The following is a 23,419-nucleotide window of genomic DNA, read 5'->3' on the forward strand; positions in this document are numbered from 1 at the left end:
TCCCAAGTTGACATTCTCTGCACAAATAATTCTTTGGTTTGTTCAACAAAGGCAATCCTCTTACTGCCTTGATCTTACTAGCCTTTAAAATATTATCAAAGTTCATATGACAAAGTCTCCTATGCCATATCCAACTGTCATCAAACTTCGTCATCAGACACCAACTTATCTTGGCATTCAACTGAAACAAGTTACCTCTGGTCTGCTTACCGGTGGCAATAAGTTCACCACTTTTTCCAATTATACTGCAGACTCCACCTTTGAACTCCAGAACGAGTCCTTTATTATTTAGCTGAGAAACACTCAATAGGTTATGCTTAATACCTTCTACCTAGTAGACATCATCCACACCGCTCTTTCCATTCAATGAGATGGATCATTTTCCTTTTACCAAGCATGGTGCATCATTGCCAAATCTGACAACACCTCCATCATATTCTTCTAGAGACAAAAACTTTCTCCGATCACCAGTCATGTGGTGAGAACAACCACTATCAATTATCCACTCTTTAGAGTTGTCAATGTGAGAGACAAGTGCTTTCTTGTGAGGCACTTCTTCCTTTACAGTTGCAAACACTCTGTCCTCATTCTCTTCATCATTAGATTCTTCATCAGTAACACCTTCATCCACTGCAACAAGACAATTTCTTCTCTTTCCTCCTTTATACTTTCTAAACCTCTCCAGTTTATCTTTATTGTCATTGTTAGGGCAATTAACAACTATCTGTCCTATCTTAGGGCAGGAAAAAAAATTTAAAGGAACTTACCTCTGTATTTTCTAGTGTCTTTTGGAAGTCTCTTGGAAAGATGGGCTTCAAACTCCATCATAATCTCTTCATCATCCATACCTCTACTTTACATGGATTCATAACTGGTACTTACTTCTATTCCTTTTCTGGTTGGTGAAATAGATGCTCTAAAAGTTGACTTGGTCTTTTGAACACTGCCATCATAGCTATTCAACTCATATGCAGTTAACTTTGCAATGATAGAGTATAAGGATACCTTGGTTTTGTCAATAGACCTTGGTTCCTGAATAGTAGCAACTCTGATTGCGTAGACTGGTAACAATGATCTCATGACTTTACTGATAATGGTGACATCATTTATTGTTCCACTAGTGCTCTTGATATCTCTAACAACAGTCTTGATTCTTATACCATATTGTTGAACGGTCTCACCTTCAACCATCCTCATGTCTTCAAATTTTCCTCTAAGGCTCTCTTCCTTAGCTTTCTTTACATGCTCTGTTAGGAATCCCATAGATACTAAGAGGGGGGGTGAATCAATAACTAACCGGTGAGTAGAATTTATTGAATTAAAACATGCATAACATATTATAACAGTGTACCGATATGCAAGAAATAATGCAATAAACAGAATCAAGAACATCCACATGAAAAGCACACCATAACACAAGGTTTTAATGAGGAAACCTGGTGTGGGAAAAATCTCGATGGGATTTGTGACCCACAATATTCACTCACTGGCCAATAAGAGAATATTACTTACAATAAGGGCCTGCACATGCAAGAAGGCCAACTGCCTAGAGCTCACTGCTCAATGGGAAGTCTCACTGACTTACAATGAGGATTATACAAATCCAATATCTTGTACTGCTTTACAATAGCATCTATAATGCCTGATCCAGTACTGGTTGTTGCTCTTCTTCTTACATAAACCCTTAGCCTATAGTTCACATAATAGGTCTGCCTAATATTTTTCCTTAATGCTTCTTTTCTCATCCCGAATGTCTACAATGATCTCTTTTATATATAAGAGTCAATTTAAAATTTGCCAAGTCGGCTTACAAAGTTTTTACAATAATAAACAAAATATAATATAACAAAATCATGTCGGTCTCTGTGCCGGTATACTTCGTTTCTTTGTGTCGGTGTCGGTGTCTTGAGTGCCGGTGTAGAGTGTGATCTGCTGATGCCGATATAATGCCTTTGCCGGTGCCATAGGATTGAAAGGTTGTCATCAATGACAAAACCTTCAATCACATACAATGTCTCATTGGAGTGTGCATATGCCAACAATCTCCCCCTTTGGCATTGATGGCAACACTCATGAGAAATTTCAAAAATGTATCCAAAAATGTGAAGTCCAAAAATGTTACCAAAAATGTGTGCGCTCCCCTTGAGCATATGATTCCTGTGATATTGAATTTTCTCATCCCACTACTCCCCCTTTGGCATCAATAACAAAGGTTGTCAAGATGTCAGTAGAGTTTATAGTTTCAACCTTGTATCTGGGTGCTTACAATTTGAAAAAGATCTCCCAAAATCAACTTTATACTATCCATACACTTCTTGCTATCCTTTATTGTTGTCTCTGTTCTATTCACTGTACCGGTGAGATGCTGCAAATGCTCTGTCGGTGTTTTTTGTCCTTGTATTAGTGCCTCAAATACTTCCTCCCATAGTGATGCTAGATAGTCCAATCTTGGACTTAGTTTTAATCTCAAATGTTTTGCCTTATTCACTATTCTTTCTCTCTCTCTTTCCAATTTAAGTAAATCTTCTTCAAAATTTGTTATCTTTTCCTCAAAAATTGATAGTGTATCAGGTGAGTTAACAAAATTATCTCCAAGTTTATTGATCTCATCCTATGCCTTGCTCATCTTTTTGTCTATATCTACAGTCAAAAAGTTTGTCTTACAGGTGTCTTTGTACAGAGTTTTGTACTCTTTCAATAAATTACACAATTCTGGTAGAAGTGTGTCAAAATTTTTGTTACAATTCTTTATTTGCTCATCAAAGAATTTTTGCTTTTCAATTTCTACTTTATCCTTCAATGACTCTTCCTTTATTTTCTCAATGTTTTATGTGATATGTTTACATAGTGTATCAAGTTGTCCTAAAGAATCTTTATTGTCTACATTGTAGTTAGGAGCAATTACCTTCAAAATTGGTATGGTATCATCGATTGCCTTATAAGCTTGTGAGCTACAGTCTGTTATCTTTTTTATTGAATCTAATAGTACCTCAGTCACATCAATTGATTTGTAGCCTGATGATGAACCAACATTCTGAGTACCGTCAATGGAAGTAACCAAACTTGTATTGACCTTTGGTAGGTCTGTTTGTGTCTTCATTTCTTTAAGCAATGGTTTTTCTATTTCTCCAATTGTTGGTGGCACTGTTTCCTTATGTTCCTGTTCCTGTTCCTGTTGCTGTTGTTCCTGTTTCGGAGCCTTTTGCTCTATTTGTTGCATTGTCTTAGTCTGAGTCTCTACCTTTTGCTCTTTGTCTTCTGTCGGTTTCTCCTGTGTGTTTTTCAGTTTGCTCAACTACCCGAGGCTCACTAGTCATGTCAGTATTATCAGCTGTATCTTTGTCTACCACTATGTTGATCTTTTGAGTATCAACATCCACAGTATATAAGACTTCAAGATTAGGATTACCATCCTCTACATCCATACTCTCAGTTGCCAGTTGATCTTCTGTAGCTGTTGTTTTTATCGATGGAGTAATCAAAGGAGGTGGGGGTAAGTTGTCTGTAACCTTGATACTGGGTGGTCCACCAACTTTACCTTTACCCTTGTCTCTATCTTTCTGATAAACTTTTATGGATTTGGGGTTCCTGTATTCTTCTTGTTTTTCTTTTTCAACTAGGAATATATCCCATCCATTTTATGTTTCCTCAGTCACCTCATTAACTCTTCCAACCATTAAAGCAATGTGTCGGTGTGTAGTAGAAAATACTGACCGGTTGGCTTGAGCAATTAGGTCATCAATTTATTTAGGTGAGTTTACCGGATATACAACAAGTGGCTTTTCAATCTTTATTTTCTTGTCCAGTTCTATTACTGCTTGTCTTCTTACTTCCAGTCTCTTAAATAGTTCATCTGGAATTTCATTGACTACTTCCATCAAAAACTTCTTATACATGTCCATATGCAATATAACACTATTTTCAACTTGTTCTTTTTCATCAGCTGTTAAAGTGTCATATATTTTCTCTATTTTTTCAATTTACCTTCCTCTGTAATTTCATTTAGCAGTATATCAAGAGGGGCCAAGTTTTCGTTTGTCCTCTTCTTCTTTTTGGGTGTCAGTTTCTTCTTCTTTGGTGTAGCCTTTCTTATCGGAGATCTTACTATTTGTTGTTTTTGTCTTGTCCTCCTAGGTGAGAGTGTAGTTTTCGGTAAGGGATCTCTTTTCCTTACAACTCTTTTGAAAGTTGCAGGCATGTCACTCCCCAAAGAAGTACCTACCGGTGATAGGTGAGTTTCAGGTTGTGGAGCTGCTAACTCATCCTCTGTTATACCGGTTATCTTCAACACATCTTCTTTGATGGCCTTTGCTTGTCTAGAACCTTTCCTTACAACTGCCTCAACCTTTTTCACTCTTTTCTTTGATTGTATTTGGCTTTCAATAGTTTCTACACTACCAAATATTTCTTCCTTAGGTTCTCTGGGGGCTTCTAGAAGTGCTTTAGCATATGTTTCAATTATATGATCATCTGTTTCATAGCCCATCTTGGTTACCCAAACTGTCCTAGGGATGACTGCTTCCATTCAGATTTCATCCTTCTTGATTACAAAGCATATTTCATCTTTGTATTTGTCGACAATCTTTTGTGATAACCTGATTCTTTTCTTCATTTTGGCCTTTAATGCTTGAAAGAAGTCATGAATATTGTTTTCCTTGTCTTCTCCCATGTTATTGAATAGTTTTGTTAACTGTTTACCTACCGATATATCATATCCAAGTTCTTTGTAGCCTATACTGGGAACCTGTTTGCTTAAATGGAGCATCAGACATACTAACAGATTTCCAAACCTAAAAGTTCCTTTCTTGTCCTTCTTAATCTTTCCAAGGTTATCAATTATTTCATCCTTTAACCACTCACATATATCAATCTTTACATTATTTGTGACCATATCATAAGCACTCTTAATGCATAAACTTGAAACTAAATTGAGTCTATTTGCATGAGTAGCTTTATACCCTAATATCATGCTAATAAATCTCACATTAATGTATGTTACATCATTAACTCTTAGGGACCTTTTGTCGAATGTTGCACAACTTAGGTTTGTAACTAGGTCATTGGATACCTTTTTGGTTTTATCTGGCCTTTTACCAGTGGCCGGTAACCCTATGACAACTTTCACAGCTTCCTTAGTGATTTTGTGGATTGCATCTAACCAGAAAAATTCACCATGTACCCTGCTTAAGACTATCCTAATCACATCCTTGGGGAATTTAGGAATGCTAAGGATCTCTATAAATCCTAGGGTTTCAATGATCTTGTGTTCATCTTTTACATTGCCGGTTTTATCACATATCACAGTTTTAAACATGGTTTTAATCTCTTCATCTCCTAATTCCTCAATGTTGCAGTGGATGTACATTCTGGGGTCTTCAACATAGACAACTCCCTTGGGAATTTGAGAAAAAGCACCTAAGGTATCATCTTTCTTTGCTACCTCGGGGACTAACTGAAATACGGGCCTAGGTCTTTTTATCACTTCGATAATAGTAGGGTTTTCTATATATTCAATTGCAGAGGTGGATGCCATGATAAAATACCTTTTGCTGCCTTTAGGATGGATGAATGCTTGCAGTGTTCTTGCCTCTTACTCAAAATGCCTTAGCTCGGAATCTTCGCGCTCTTTGTAGGTTTGAAATCTCGGTGAAATGGAATGGAACCAAAATCTCAATTTTATAGTGTCTTTTTTCCATCTACCATATTAAATGCATGCCGTTTAAGTATTCACTTAACATTGTCTAGCGGTAAAAAGTAATTTCCAACTTCTTATCTCTAACCGAGGGAATAATAGCACGTGTCATTAGATTGCCAAACCCTCAAGGAAACTTTCTTCAATTAGATGAAGAAGTTCCTGTCGGTGGAGCAATGCTCTATCCTGCTGATGAAGAATCACTTTATCCTGCTGGTGAAGCATTGATTTGTTCTACCGGTAGAGGAGTATTCCCAATATTTAGATCAGTTTTTCTAATCCATTGTTTTGAGAATTATTGATTAACCTCTTCAACTTTTTCTTTACCTTTCAAGCTAGAACTTTTGTTGTCTGTCGGTGATCCTTTACTTCTATAGAATTTTGTAATATGCCCAATCTTGTTACATGCATAACAAGTTACATTATTCTTCTGAATAGCTTTCCCATAACCTATGTCGGTTTGTGTTCTGCATTGATTAGATAAATGTCCAAATCTTCCACAAACATAACATCTCTCATTCATTCTGCAATTTTTAGAGTTGCATTTAGAACATTGATCAGTGGGTGTGTTGATATTCTGATAATTTCTAGATCTACATTTATTTGCTCTATGACCATACTTATTACAGTTAAAGCATTTTCCATTGAATTTATAAGCATTAGGTTGTCTTACTGGTTTGTTGTGATCATGAGTATTTGCAGTACCAGAGCTTTCACCAACTTCAAAGCCAATTCCAGAAGTGTCACCTTTAGGTTTTTGATTCTTCAGCAAGGTGCCAAGTTCCTTTGAGCTTTTCTTGAATTTTTCTTTATGTTGATTTGAAGTTTCTAGTTCTCTTTCTAAAACTTCTTTTTGTCTCATCAGTTCATTTGAGTCATTCTGAGTATGCATCAGATCTGTCTTCAACATGTCATTTTCATAGCTAAGTCTTGTATTCTAATTTGTTGCATCACTTAGTCTTCTGGTCAATTCTTCTTCATTCTTCTTCCTATCCTCAATCTCTTTGCAAAATCTCAGTCATATCCTGCATCTCATTCTTTGTTGTCATGTTCTCTTATTTCAACTTGCTTATCATATCATTAAGTGATTCCTTTTCATCATTCTCACTTTGTAATTTTTCACAAAGTTCTCTTCTCTTATTTCTTACAACAGTAAAATTTTGTTGAAGTGCCTGAATGACTACCCTTAAATCATCTTCTAGTTTGATATTTTTCAATTTCTCTGCATCATAGTCTGAAAGAGCTCCTTCAACTTGCTTCATCAGATTTTCCATCTTTACTAGTGTCAACATCTTCCTCAAGCTGTTAAGCTTCTGAAAATAGAGGACCAAGCTCTGATACCAATTGTTAGGAATCCCACATATACTGAGGGGGGGGTGAATCAGTATCTAACCAGTGAGTAGAATTTATTGAATTAAAACATGCAGAACATATTATAACAGTGTACCAGTATGCAAGAAATAATGCAATAAACAGAATCAAGAACATCCACATGAAAAGCACACCATAACACAAGGTTTTAACGAGAAAACCCAGTGTGGGAAAACCTCGATGGAATTTGTGACCCACAATATTCGCTCACTGGCTAATAACAGAATATTACTTACAATAGGGGTCTGCACATGCAGGAAGGCCAACTGCCTAGAGCTCACTACTCAATGGGAAGTCTCACTGACTTACAATAAGGATTATACAAATCCAATATCTTGTACTGCTTTACAATAACATCTATAATGCATGATCCAGTATCGGTTGCTACTATGCTTCTTACAAAAACACTTAGCCTATATTTCACATAATAGGTCTGCCTAATATTTTTCCTTAATGCTTCTTTTCTCATCCCGAATGTCTACAATGATCTCTTTTATATATAAGAGCCATTTTACAATTTGCCAAGTTGGCTTACAAAGTTTTTAAAATAATAAACAAAATATAATATAACAAAATCATGTTGGCCTCTGTGCCGGTATACTTCTTTTCTTTGTGCTGGTGCCGGTGTCCTGAGTGTCAGTGTAGAGTGTGATCTACTGATATCAGTATAATGCCTTTGTCGGTGCCATAGGATTGCAAGGTTGCCATCAATGAAAAAACCTTCAATCACATGCAATGTTTCATTGGAGTGTGCATATGCCAATATGCTCATCACCACCATAAATAGTTCCCAATGTGTCTCATACATCTTTAGGAGTCTCCTTATCTTGTACATCAGTGAACTCAATATTGGACAAATTGCTAATAAGGGCTTCCATGACTTGCCCATTTTCTTGAATCTCTCTTTTTTGATCATTGATTAAAGTGCCAGTGGGAATTACATAGGTATTCTCAACATAGCTCCAGTGTTGAGCACCCAAACTCTTGATATAGATCTTCATTTTGTCCTTCCCTATTTTGAAGTTATCTCTATTGAACTTACGACCTTCCCTCTTCATCATTAAGGCAGGATCTTTTATCTCAAGTGGTTAGGCTTATATCACCGAGGACTTGGAGTTGCTCTGATACCAATTAATGAATAATGATGAACAACAAATACCCTAACTGGTACTGAGGGGGGGGCGATGAATCTGTACATTCAAAAACTTTTTATCAACTTATCAAATTAAAACAATACTAACCGGTTGTCTTCATTACTGAACTTAACCATGGCAATACCCGTTAAACACAGTAAGACTTCAGACAACATAAACTAGTAAAACTGAACCCTTCAAATACATTCAATACTTGATAACTACTTCACCCATAAACATATGCATGTGGTATATCAACAATACCATATCCATGAGCTCTGCATGCATAATAACTCAAACAAACAATACTTAATCATCACATGAAAAATGCACAACTCATGGCACGGATTTTTCACATAGAAACCCAAATGGGTAAAACCGTGGTGGGGATGAATACCCACAAGCTTATTTTGAACTCTTTTGAAGCTTGCTCTGTTAGGAGCCTAGTCTGGTTAAAGACTTTACAATAAGGTTCTGCTAGTAACCGATCCTGTTAAAGATCACCCAGTTAAGGAATGGCTATATACTCTGTTAAAGGTTGAAACCATGCAAAGGTTACCTTGCTAGAGGATTTAAAGAACTCAATGATCTTGAGTCACCTGGTTAGAAGATTTAAAGATACCCGGCAAAGGGATTTTCCTTCTGTTGAAATGGTTAGAAGACAATAGGTAAAACTTTGATCTGATAACAACACTATATGCTAAGGCAGATCCTTTTCAGTTCATCTACTCTACAATCACACTCTGCAATTTTCTCTCACTGGTCTGACAAGTATCTCATCACTTGGATACACACACAACTTTTGCCAACAACTTACAATAACAAACATCATCGACCTTATAGAAAACAATTAGGTCGGTAGCATAAACTCTAAACCCTAAGCATTTAGGTTTACAATTACAGAAGGTCAAATCCTGACCATCCAGACACTTTCCATAGAGTGAAGCAATCTTAAACAGATCATAAGTCATTTTGTATCGTCCATTCTTCACCGCACATAAAAATCAGTAACCCATCATGCTTTCTTCTCCTACCGCTAAGAAGAATGTTCATTCCAGAGGTAGACATTTAATGCAGTCGATCTTCACATGCAATATCCTCAAGGAAATCTTTCACGTGCACAAAGCTGACATGGCATCTCGATCTCATCTTCATCTCTTAGCTAACTCATCACATAATGTCACTGGTTGCATCGCACAATCTGGATTGCCAAACCGGAAACCCTAGAGCTAAAACTACCAACCGGTACTCACACTTCGTGAAACCTAGACACCAGTTCACTACATCTCTTCATACCGGTTCACCAACTTCTTCCAATCTTCATACCAGTTCACTTGTACTTATTGACATCAGTGAGAACATACATTATCATCATACCGATTCATCAAATGCCAACAAAGATAATTTGTGCGTGGAATTTTCTAAAAATATGGAGAAAGAATTTGAAATGTCTATGATTGGGGAAATGAAATTGCTCTTAGGTTTGTACATTACGTAGATTGATAAAGGTATTTTCATCTATCAAACTAAGTATGCTAGGGAATTGTTGAAGAAATTTGGTATCCTAGACTCTAAACTGGTAAGTACTCCTATGGTTACAAGTGAGAAATTGTCAAGGAAAGATGAATTTGCACTAGTAAATCTTACAACATACAAATCTATGATTGGAGGTCTTTTATATTTGACTCAGACTAGGCCTGTAATAATGAATGTTGTTTGTATTACATCTAGATATGGAAGTGATCCTAGAGAAAATCATGAGAGTGCACTGAAAAGAATTTTTATATACTTACAAGGTACATCTGGATATGCTTTATGGTACCCTAAGGATGATAACTTTACTTTATGTGCATATATAGATGCAGATTGGGTAGGTGATGTTGATGACTGAAAAAATACTTCTCGTGGAGCTTTCTTTCTTGGAAAAAAGTTGGTTTCATGGATCAACAAGCCACAATCATGTACTTCTTTATCTATTGTTGAAATGAGTATACTGTTGATGCTACTAATTGTACACAAGTTCTATGGATGAAGAAAATATTGAAAGACATTAAAGTGCATTGCATTGGACCGATAGTTATTCACTGTGATAACTCTGCTGCTATAGACATATCAAAGAATCTGGTATTTCACTCTAAGACAAAGCACATATCTATCAAGTATAACTTTTTTAAGGAGAAGGTGGAAGAAAATGAAGTTAGATTGGTTTATTTGAACACTAAAGAGAAGATTGCAGATATTTTCACTAAACCTTTGCCTAACAAATCATTTGAGTACCTAAGAGACAGATTAGGGGTTTCTGCCCCTCTGACAAAGAACTAATTGATGTTATTTGGCATCAGTCTGGTATGCATTATCAGAGATATCATTCTTTGTGGATTGATGTGGGCATGCTACTGCTCAGGGGTAATTGTTAGCCTTGTGATTTAGTGGTTTTTGTTTTTGCTTTGATATTTTTGTCTGATTTTTGGCATTGATGTCAAAGGGGGACAGATATATGTGAAAAACAGAGCTTTACAAAAATATCATTAACAGGGGGAGTTTGGTCTTTGTTTTTGAACTTCATTGCTATATCTTTGTGTGGGAGATTGTTGGTTGTCTTCCATTCGGGGAGACTTGTTTGGCATTTCTTGGCACTTGGATGTTTTTCACATCTAGTGCTGCCATCAATGCCAAAGGGAGAGATTGTTGGCCATTTGATGGAATTTATTATGTGGTGTATTGATGTTTTATCATTAATGTCAACACTAGTTGTTTTGGTTTCTTTATCGGTATCCTTCTGTACCCGGTAAATTGTTTGGTTTCTGGTTGGTTTAGATCATCATGATCTGGTAAGCTTTGATATGTTCTGGGTTATGGAATTGTCTTATTCATGCTCATGTTCAATCAGTTGGTTTTGATTTGGTGATTGGATGATGTCTTGTATGTTGGTAAGCTTTGTTTGTTGTTCTGATGAAGGTTTCACTGACAGAGCTTTGTTAAAGATCTTTGATAATATGCATAAGTGGTATTGGTGCGGCTTCTAATGGAGATTCAAGATGTTGATAGTGATTATGTTCGAGACTTGGTTCATTGGGATCATTTCTTTAGCGTGTGTGGACCTATGTCGGGTCTCGGTATTATCTAGATCATGGACCGGCTTAATGTAACGTGTGGATTGGACTTCTCGATGTGTTTCTGGGATATCTTATGGGTTGGATATTTTTTATTTGGTCTCTGGTCGACATATTTTGTAATTATGTGATTATTTTATTGTCTGGTGGCCGACCTTATTGTTTGTGATCGAGGGTTTGTATATATATAATGTAAGATCTCATTGTAGATCATATGTGAGGATGTGTATGAGTGAATAATGTAATAATCATTCAGGAAGAGGATTTGGTCAATCATTGGTGATCAAGTTAGGTTTATGTAAGAGGATTTAGTCCTCCAGTATTGATCTTAACCGGAACTGTATTCAAGTATAGGAGATGCTATCTTTGTAGTTCATTCTTTCCTCCGGATTGTAGTGTATATTTCTATATAGTCAGTGAGACTCCTTTTGTGATGAGCAGTGTGCTCTAGGTTATTGGCCTTCCTGTAAGTGCAGGCCCATCAATTTTAATCACATACATACTACAAAAGTATTATTTTACTGTGGGTACGATTCCCACCATGGTTTTTCCCTTTACCAGGTTTTCCACGTACAAATTTTGGTGTCATGTGGATGGTATTTACTCTTTGATTGTTGTTTATGCTTAATTGGTTTATCTGCTATTTTGGTAATTGGTTTATGCATTCTGATATTGATCTTTTGGGTTCTGGTATTAAATTTTTAATTGCTTAAGGTTCTGGTAAACTAGTGACAACTGATTCACTCCACCTCCCCCCTCCCCCCTCTCAGTTGTCTTCTAGTTATTTGAATTGTCTAATAGTAACAATTTTACAATGGATGTAGTGCCCACCCAAATACCCTAGAGAAACTAAGGCATCTAACATAATAATGGATTTTTTTATTTATTTAACATCTATGATAAACTAATGTAACATATAACTCCATCTAATTGTATTCATTAACCAATTAACCATTATGAGCATGCATCATTACACATTTCATTAATTTACATAAGCGGAAATAAACATAAACAACATTAATCTTTCCCTAGGGTACTTCAACATCATTACTTAATTAACTATCATAATGACATCCTACTCACATGATAATCACATTTCATTCTAACTTAATGCATTATATTCATTTCCTAACCATGAGATATGCAATCTACTATGACATTTATCCAATATGATATAAGTACTATTCTAACATCTTTCTAGCATGATACATTTATCTATTTCAATGCAAGACTAACCCCCTTAGATCTACATTCTTTTAATGTACCAAATCCAAATGTGTCTTAACCCAACAATTCCTATCTACATGCTCTTTATCCTTTCCATGATAATCCAATCCTAAAGCATAGGTATATTCCATCTTTACTAATTCATTTAAACATACTTCAATTGCATTTAATTCCCTAACATGACCATTTATTTTAATGTTAATTACACATGCATAATGCAAGAATCTTAATGCATTCTTTATACTTAACAGTCCCTTACCTAAAATGCATAATTTCCTTTCTAACAATGCATCTACATAAATCACTCATCTAATCATATTATCCAACATTCTCATTAATACTAATCGATTCATTAAGGTTTCTTCTCATTTCAATCACATCCTAATCATTTCATCGAATTCAATTTCAATTAATATAATTAAGCCATAATATAAATCCATTCCATTTCATTTTCCAATACACTTAAGGACATTTCTTCCATTCTCTGAGTACAACATGATACATCATATAATCTTATTACAATCCATGACATAATCCTAAATTCCAACTACTACCTTCTTATAATTACAATTACATAAAATACATCATGAGCATATCTCTTCCTATTACAAGATCCCAATTACTACATACTAGAATATAACATTACATGAATTCCATCATATTCATTACATAAATCTACTACAAGGTGCATCCATAATCATCATGAAGAAGAATCCACATCCATGCAAGAAGAATCCAAGACAACATCCCAAAGGCTAAAAAGAACCAACCACCCAACCATGTGGAACCAAAGAAACCACCCCACGTGCTAGGAGGACGCAAGGTCACAACAAACAATCTAAACCTAAGATAGCACCTGTAACCAAAGAGACTATTCACACAAGGACTTTCATGCAAGAACCAACACAAACCAACAAGAGTAAACTCCCATAGGCATACAACTCAACAAGACATAAATGCATCCAATAAGGCATAATCATAAATCATCAAGGGGAACACATGTAGGATTGGAGTGTCACCACATGTCATCCTCAAACATAATAAAAAAAGGCACTAGCATGATGGACATGTGGAGCTATCTCAACCTATAAGAAATCAAGGGAGATTAACTTACCATCTTCACGACCTTCTCATTCTTATCATCAAACATCCTCCCTAGGATCAAGTCATGAGGCTCACATAAATTTTATCTTATTAATGAATCTAACTACCCAACCTATTAATTATTAGGTTATCACTTATTTAAAAATCATGGTAAACTCTTAATGTACCCTGGTAGTATAGATTTCATGCATCCTTACAAGGAACCTCATGCAAGCCTATCTCTCATGACCCTGATCATCACAAGGAAGCCCACTCCCCCTAACATGCCCCAACAGTAAATCACAACAGGCTCTATACCATAATAAAATATGAAAATAATAACATTCATATGCAGCTAAGAACATTGAAACATACTATTGCAACATACACAAGCCTACAACATAATCAGACATAACAAATGAGCCTCTTGACCAACAATAAACAAAGGCATATCAAGTCATCAAATTTGTGGTCAAAAATGAAAGTAAAACCACAACAAGGCCAACTCACTTGCTGGTCTAAAACAACAACACCAAAATCTACTCGTCAATCCATGGCACATCGACATGGAGAGAGTCCAAGCAACTACAATGACATAGGGAAGTAAATATATATAAAATCATCAAATTACATTGAAACTGATCAAAGCCAAATCTAGAAAATATCAGCAGACCTCAATAAAGCCTCTGGTACAAAAATACAATCGAAAAAATTAATCAAAACTGTAAAAAATACATAAATCAGACAGGTTCACGCATTCATACAATAGGTTAAAACATTTACCCAACAGGTTAGCGCTTTTATTCAACAAGTTAGTGTTTTTACACAATAGGTTAGCACTTTTACTCAACAGGTTAGTGCTTTTATTCAACAGGTTAGTTCTTTTACACAACAGGTTAGCACTTTTACTCAACGGGTTAGTGCTTTTATTCAACAGGTTAGCGCTTTTACACAATAGGTTAGTGATTTTATTAAAACAGTGCAAATACATAAATTAAAAATAAAACTTTCAACAAAAATATAAAATCATAAACTTAACCAAATTTCATGAAACAAGGACCAACAAGGTCTCCCAGAGTAGAGGAATAAATAGGTACAAATAGAATAGAAAATAACCAAGTATAAACCAAGATACACCAAAGTTTTCCTCGCGGCAAAACTCATTGAGAGTTCTAGAAAAAATATACAGAACCTCCAAACAATCCAACAACACTCTCACAAAATAATCACTCAGGAAAGGAGATCTTTGAACACCCAAACCAACCAAATCGAATCACAGGGAGAGAACACACTCTGAGAAAAAAACTCACAGAGCCGTAAACGATATTCACAGAAAAACCAATAATAATTTTTCCAGCAAACTATATAAAATCCCATATCATATAAAGTTTCTTCCTCAAATATTATTTCTGAAACTATATTGAAACTATAGAATATGAAAATATTTCTTCAACCCATCTCCCACAAACAATGTGCAGACATAAAGCAAACACAGAGAATCCATTAAAATTAAAATGCAAAGGCTCAAGCTTCAACCTACAACCAAAAGTGATGGAATGTAGCTGAAGAAGAGATTTCCACAAAGCCAAGCCAAAATCCAACCAAGCTCTAGCCAAAATCCAAGTGTAAATTGAAATCCAAAGGAAAAATACTTGCAGGAAAATTTTTAAGAGAATAGCCAACCCGAAGATCATCACGAAAATAAAAGTAAAAAGCATACAATAACCAAAACCCTTGCCTCTATCCTGACCAATCAAAATATTCTATTTTGAAATATATTTTACCAACCCCAAGAAATAATATAATTTATCCTCCATTTCGAATTTAGCCAATGAGAGTAAAGGGTAGGTATAGTAAATATAAAATGTGTTTATACAACCAAGTGGGAAATTATATTATTATTTTATTTTAAAGCGTTTGTACACCCCACTTAATAAATAAAAGTCAAACTATTAAATAAACATAAGCTATAAATATAATTAACCAAATGGGGATTAAATAAACCAAAAGCTCATAGATACTAATAATTTTTAGTTATCTTATCAGAAGCGAAATGGCGGCGATTGAAGGCATCAACAGCGACAGTGACTATAGAAGCAGGGATATTGATGTGCGAAGTTCTAGCGTTCAGGCCGTGAAGATTGGAACATAGAGCGATGAAGCAGATATTGTCTTTCCCATTGAAGCAAGTAGGTTGCAACCCACTCAAAAACCGGCTAATTCTGGGAGAGCAAACATGTTCCATGGAGACAGATACCCCAGACCGCGGATGAATTCTGGAAATCCGTATTCGAGTGGCAACCAGTGCCCTATTGACCCACATAAATGGAAGAAAAATGGTTTCATTTAGAATAAAAAAGGTTGGTTTCGCAAGGCCAAGTATCCTACTTTCGAGTTCCCCCAAAATTGGCATCCATCACCTAAATCTAGCATCCCCGATGCGGCAATCGAGAGAGACAATCTACACTCTGAACCCAATCTAGTCCCTCTGAAATCTCATGGTAATTTCTAAATGTGGAATGGGCGCTTTGGGAAACATAACTCTAGGGTGGACCATGCCAGATTTTGGAGATCTAACTTCCATCCTAAAAATCGAAACCCTTGGTCAAATCGAGAGAGAAACCCTAACTTCCGAAGATAGACCTTTCTCCCTCATTGACCATGTCATCCTAAACCGGTAAGAAAAACTTCAAGACCTACCATCTTTTTGGATGAAAATAAAATTAATTATGCTAGGTCAAATTTGCTTGAGTTTTTCTTATTCATCAAGTGGGGTGGTGGAAAATGGGTTAAGGATAACTTTGAATCCTGGTGTAGAGCACAATGCGAAAAGGATATTAATATCAATATTCTCCCAAGTGACTTCTATATGATCGAATTTATGAGCAATGATGAGAAATGGCAAGCTATTAATAAAGGTCCATATATCTTAGATGGAATTCAAGTTCACATCATTGATTGGCAGCCCAATTTCAATCCTCAGACTCATGTATTAGCGGACAGTAAGGTATGGATAAGATTCTACAACTGTCCCTCAAATTACTGGCACATTGATGTCATTAAGGATATATGCAAATACCTTGGCACATTTGTATCTGTTGATGACATTTTGGAGGATAAAATATGGGGAAGCTTCCTCTGAATTTGCATTAGAACAGATCAAATCACCAAGATCCCCGATGAAGTCAAAATTATTGGTGCTGGGAAGTATTGGATCCAAAAGATTGACAGATAATATCAGTTGCATATTTGTCCTAAATGCTTCTCCTTAGATCACACCGGCTTAGGTTGTGATGTTTCGGCTACAATACAGAGAAGTTATTCTCATATGCAATTTCCTATTGAAGAAAATTTGCAACCGAAACCTCCTATCTCCACTGATACCGGGGATGATTTTAGCAATGAAATTCATGATAATGAGAATATTCCATTGACTGATGTAACTCCTTTGAACATAGCTCCTCCCTCCTCTGGTCAAAGTGAGAGCCAACAAGATCTTCTCATGCTTCTCGAAAAGACTAAATCCTTACAAGCGGGTATTGAATCCAAATTAGCGGATTCTCTACCACCCTCTCCTCTTGTGCCTGGGAGTCAGCTGGTAATTGAAGATTGCAAAATTCACACTCAGGGTATGGAAGCTAGAAATCTGGGAGAGATGGGAGTTAAGATTTGCTCTTCGCTAGGTATTGAATTGGAAGATGGTGAAATTGAGTCTTTCTCCTTGGAGGGGGAAGAAGACTTTCAACCTGACTCTGATCTTATATTGGAGGATACTACAAAAGGTTTTGGGAAGTTGGATTCAACCATTGACAAACCAAATTTTAAGCCAAAAGGAGTGTGGGGGCGCAAGTCAAAACAATAATGCTAGCAATGGCTGGTTCAACTAGTAGTCAAACCAAACTTAATTTAGGGAAGGGAAATACCCTTCCCCAAGAGCAATGAAACTCTTATATTGGAATGTCAAGGGCATCAATATTGTTGAATGGCTAGATCGGTTTCTTGTTACTCGTGATTGGCTAGGAAAAAATATAGCATAAGATTCATTGATTCTCCTGCTTATTGGATCAGATCACTACCCGATCTGTCTGGAGGTCGCCATGGGACAAGTGGAGGGAGGCACTCCTTTCCGGTTTGAGAAAATGTGGTTCAAAGTGCCTGAGCTATATGATCTTATATCTGTTTGGTGGAATGAACCGGTTCTAGGGAACAATTCAAAATTATTCATACTCAATAAGAAGCTCAAGTATATTAAGGTTAAGATCAAAGAATGCAATAGGAGTCATTTCAAGAATATTCATATGGAGAAATTAAGAATTAAGGTTGAGTTGGAAGAAATAACCAATTCTGTTATTACTTCAGGAATGAATGAGGATTTATTTAACAAAGAAAATACTCTCAAATATGATCTAAATGAAATCCTTCGATGTGAGGAAATCCATTGGCGTCAAAAATCAAGGGAGTTATGGCTTAAGGAAGGTGACAGAAACACCAAATTCTTCCACAGATCGGCCATTGCCATTCGCAATAGAAACAGAATATCGGAGATTATGAGACTGGATGGAATCACTATCAGGAACTATGAGGACATTGCACAAGAAATTGTAAGATTCTTTGAATCTTTAATGAATGGTGGTCACCAAATTGATAATGAAGCAAGAGCCAGAATTCTCAAATCAATCCCATCCATAATATCTCATAGTCAAAATAAAGCTCTCTTTAATCCTATTTCAATTGATGAAGTAAGAAAAATTACCTTCCAGCTGAATCCTGATAAGACTCCTAGTTCTGATGGCTTCCCTGCAGCTTTCTTCCAACAATTCTGGGATATCATCGCTCGAGATCTACATCCTATAGTAGAAGAATCAAGAAAGAAAATGACTATGTTAGGTGCTATTAATCACACCTTTTTTACTTTAATCCTGAAAAAGCCAAACCCTCAACAAATGAGTGATTTTAGGCCCATTTCTTTATGCAACATGGTTTATAATATTGTAACAAAGATCATAGCCAACAGATTGAAGCCCTTCATTAAACACATCATATCATATGAACAAACTGGATTTACCCCTAGAAGATCCATTGTGGAAGGCATATCATTTCCCATGAAATGCTTCACACAGCCAAGAAAACCAAGGATCCATGCATGATTTTAAAATTGGATATTCTGAAAGCTTATGATATGGTGGACAGGGGTTTCTTAATTGATGTACTAAATAAATTTGGTTTTTGCAAGGAATGGATCAAATGGGTCACAAGTTGTTTATCATCCCCCAAATTCTTCGTTTTGGTTAATGGCTCATCTCATGGCTTCTTTTCCTCGACAAGAGGAATACGACAAGGTGATCCAATGTCAGCATTTTTGTTTACCATAATGGTTGAAGCCTTAGGTCAATCAATAAGAGCTCTTCAACAAGATGATCGATGGATTGGAGTCAATATGGCAACAAGGATTGAAAAAATGACTCACTTGCAATTTGTTGATGATACCATTCTATTTGGCTTGTCTTGTAGGAGAGAGGCAAGAATAATTAAATCATGCCTCGATGATTACTGTATGGATTCCGGGCAGAAAATCAATTGGCACAAATCTAAAGTGTTTTTTGTCAACACTCCGATTAACTTGCAAGGAGTCTTATCAAGGATTCTTAATCTCAGAGTTGCAAACTTCCCAAGGAAATTTTTTGGAACCCCCCTCTTCATTGGCAGTAACAGAACTTACTATTGGAAGCATCTTATTGATAAGTGCAAATCCAAGCTTGCAATTTGGAAGGGCAAGTGGTGATCCTCTGCTGGGAAACTCACTATGATAAAATTGGTCCTCTCTACGCTACCAGTTTTTTCCATGGCTTGTCTGAGATTACCGATAGCAATAGAAGATGAATTCATCTCTATAATGAGAAATTTCTTTTGGAATGGTTTGGATGACAAAGGGAAATTTCCTCTGGTAGCTTGGAAAAAGATCTGCCAACCAAAAAAGGCAAGGGGTGCTGGCATTCGACAAATCTCGATTATGAATTTAGCTATGGGTGCAATATTGGTTCGGGAAATTTGTAGTGGTGGTAAACAAAAATGGGCAAGGCTTCTAAAACATAAATATTTGGACTCCCTGGAGCCAAAAAGGATTCTCACTATAAACAACCCCCCAGAGGTTCGGCCATCTGGAATTTTATTGTGGATAGCAGGGAAATCATAAGTGATTAGGTTACCTGGGATGTCAGGAATGGAAGGGATGCCTCCTTTTGGATTGATTCTTGGGCTGGTGAAGTTGCCTTATATCTCAATCCTTCTCTGCAACCTATTATGGTAGAAACTTGTTGCCTCTGGGTCACAATATCTGTGATTATGGTTATCCTATCCAAAAAATGGCATTGCTAAGTGGAAATGGAACTGCTTGGATCCCTTGGACTTGGATCAGCATCAGAAAGACTTGTTTGCCAACATTCTCAACAAAAAGATTATTTTCCCTTCCCTTGAAAAAGGACATTATTAGGTGGTGCAATTCCTCTGATGGTTTATACAAAGTATGTTTTGGTTACAAATTAAAAGAAGCGGCTATAGACAAAAAAGATTGGCTTGTTAATCTTTTTTGGCACCGACATCTCCTTCCCAAAGCAAGCTCATTTGCCTGGTTGGCTTGTCAAAAAAAGACTCTAACTAAAGAAAGGCTCTATTCAATGGGTATCAATGGACCCAACAGATGCATTATATGTCAAGAGCAAGAAGAGAAAGTGGATCATCTACTACTCCACTGCAAGTTCTCCAGCCATTGTTTGTGGCATTTCATGAGAAAATTGAGAATCTTTGGCCCGTTCCCATCAGGGTTGGATGAGTGGTTTTTGCAATGGCCTAAATCGGTAGGATAGGCTATTTTTGTTGATTTACTTTATATTTTACCATCTCTTCTGATTTGGTAAATTTGGAAAGAAAGGAATCGTAGAATTTTCCAGGGTAAAGAGATGAGCTTAATGTCTCTATGTGGGAAAATCGAGAACCACCTGACTGAGCTCTTGAATGTGGCTCCTCAATCCAAATCATTAAAGAAAAATATGTATACGAAAAGGGATTGGAAGATTAAGCTGGCACTTCCAAATCTGCTCATTTCACTGCTTTTTGGCAAGGGAACCCCAGTGGATCAGCTCAATCCAAGAGTGGGTGTTGAATGGGAAGTGCTAGAGCCTGGGTCGTGCAAGGTAAACTTTGATAGTGCTTCTGCAGGAAACTCGGGTCAAAGTGGTATTAGGTGTATATTGAGGAACTCCGATGGTATCTGTATAAAAGAAATCTCTGAAAAGATTGGAGTTGCCACTAACAATGAAGTTGAATTCAGAGCGGCTTTAAGAGGACTGTAGCTAGGGAAGGAGCTTGGGGTGCAGAGAATTCATTTAGAGGGAGACTCATTAAATGTGGTTAATGCGGTCCACTGTAACAACATCCCTAGTTGGTGCCTTAACCAGTGGCTTCAACCGATTTTAGTGTTGCTAGCCACCTTTGATGAATTTTGGATTAGCCACATCTATAAGGAAGGTAATGGAGAGGCTGACAGACTCTCTAAAATAGCAATAGTCATTAGTGACCCCCCCTTGGCACTCTGATTGGGTCTTTCTGACTAGTTTGTTACCCCAATTGAACTTCCACCGGTTGATATGGCCCGATTATCTTGCCAGTGATGGTGCTCTCTGGTTGAGTTTGTTGATAGTGGTCTCAACCGATTGTCATCTCCTTCCAGCTGATGTTTCTCTGATTGGTGGGTCGGTGACGGTGCTAACTGGTAGTATTGCTTCCACCAGTTGATATGGAATCCTGACTATCTCATTAATGGTCGTGCTCTTCAATTGAGTTACTTGCCGGTTGTGTTCTCCTTTCTCCTTTCGGTTGAGATTTTCTCTGTTTAAACCACCGAATGTGGTGCAAACTAGTGCATTGCCTCCCCGGTTGCCGCTTTATTATTACTTTACCTAATTTTCATGGCTCCCAATGGATTGATCGACTGATTTATTTGTTCACCTATTAAGGTTTCTTCTTATCACCGAGACGTGGCTCACTACCGTCATTATTGGTCTGTGCCGGTTTGGGCCCCGTGGCAATTGGACATAAGTGTACTTTTAATTAGTATCTAGTTATGACTAGATTCTTTTAGGATTTGCTTCTAATTACTTGATGGATAAAGTCGGTCGACATTAAGTTGATGAGATTTGGCTCAGAAGATGTTTGGACACTATCATTTCACCTGTGTGTGTATTCAATTGGCATGAACTACTTGCCTCGTGCTTGTATCCCCTGGTTTGATGACTTTCTATTTAACAATGGAATGTCCTCATTTTTCCATCAAACATTTGCATTCTTCACTCAGTGACTTGCTATGGAGACCCCAATTCTCCTTGAAGCTACTTGTCAATAGATGGCCTTCCTGGGCGAAATCACTGACAAACGTCTGCAGGAGGTCCTCTACTCTCGACACCCTCTTATTCTTCATAGCCTTAAAAGGATACTGAGGAAGGAATTCCTTATGGCTTATCATAGGTACAGAGCCAATGCCCATATCTCAGCCTTTTTCTTTGCAATGGTGATATACATGGGGACTAGCAAGCAGAGAGCAAAGCTTTTAACTCAAATGGTGTTTAAACAACACCTACTGGGGGAAATTGATTTTGTGTTGGACAATATTGATACCAACCTGACAATACCGCTTCGCCAAAATTCCTATATGTCCTTGGACAACGAGGCAGAGGTGAGGAAGTTAGTGATTGTGAACTCTTTGGACTTTGATGCTCTCCAAGAAACCTAGCCTACCATTACCAGGAATATTGAATTTCTGTTTAAGACGGCAGGCATTCAAACGGCTTCACGTTGGAATGGAGGGAAAAGTTTCTTTGTGATGAAGAGTTAGTGGGTGCATAGGATTTGGTATTCTGGAGAATGGAGATTTGGTTGATGGTAATGACTGGGGGTTTGGGCTTGGCAAGGAGTGGTTCCCAAACGACTACCGACTCCCTAGGGAGAAGGCAGAATCGGCGGCTCACTCGACCTGTGGCACTGAATTCCCTATAATCCTAGATGCGGCTCATGTTACTATGGATGATGACTCTAAAGACTCTCATTGATTCTGGTTGTCACCTCTCTCTCTAGTTTCTTTGTTCTGATTATGGTCTTTTTTGTTTAAAGGCCTCTGTTATCTACTTCCAGAGGTTGTCGACCGATGTTTTGTACTCATCCAACCTCCATTTCTCATTTTTTGTGGATAAGGAATAGAGCTAGGGTAGGAGGTTTTCTTCCTAGTTCTTTCCCCCTACCGCTCTCACTGAATCAGGCCTTGTATTCTCTTATTTTGATTAATACAAGGGTGTTTCCCCTCTGCAGCTATTTACTTAAATAATCAAATACCAATAATCAAATACCAATAAAGGATTAAATCACAAATATTAAATAAATATTAAGCAATAAATACCAAATAAATATTAAAATCACACAAAATAAACAAACTTAAAATATGAAATAATTAAATACTCAAGGCCAATAAATTAAATACATTAAAATAAACATTACTAAATATAAAACCAAACATCAAGAGTCATGTTGGGACTCATTAAATTTGAGTCAAGTTTAGAGGCCCAATTCGAAATTTTCCTCTACATGTCAGAAAAGTACCTAAATGAGTTAGTTTGAAGGGCCTAGTTTGCGACAGGGCAAAATGGAGCCGGTTGATTTTCAGAGGGTAAGGCTCGGGATTCATGTCCTACACCTTTCATTTAGCCTATTCAATAATGTGCAACTTTCATAATTCAGTTTGGATAAGTTTATGA

General features: G+C 36.9%; 1 protein-coding gene across 1 annotated transcript; it reads left to right on the top strand.

The window, feature by feature from the left end:
* The first annotated feature begins 20,575 nt into the window (after positions 1 to 20,575).
* Positions 20,576 to 20,968, top strand: LOC131060847 (uncharacterized). Its single transcript, XM_057994264.2, has one exon. It carries the CDS (start codon positions 20,576 to 20,578, stop codon positions 20,966 to 20,968), a length of 393 nt encoding a protein of 130 aa, XP_057850247.2.
* The last annotated feature ends 2,451 nt before the right edge of the window (positions 20,969 to 23,419 follow it).

Source organism: Cryptomeria japonica, chromosome 10, assembly GCF_030272615.1.
Source record: "Cryptomeria japonica chromosome 10, Sugi_1.0, whole genome shotgun sequence".
NCBI classification, from domain to species: domain Eukaryota; kingdom Viridiplantae; phylum Streptophyta; class Pinopsida; order Cupressales; family Cupressaceae; genus Cryptomeria; species Cryptomeria japonica.

Coding starts and splice junctions, on each gene's coding strand:
- LOC131060847 (XM_057994264.2), top strand. CDS start 20,576: ATGAGCTTAATGTCTCTATGTGGGAAAATCGAGAACCACCTGACTGAG.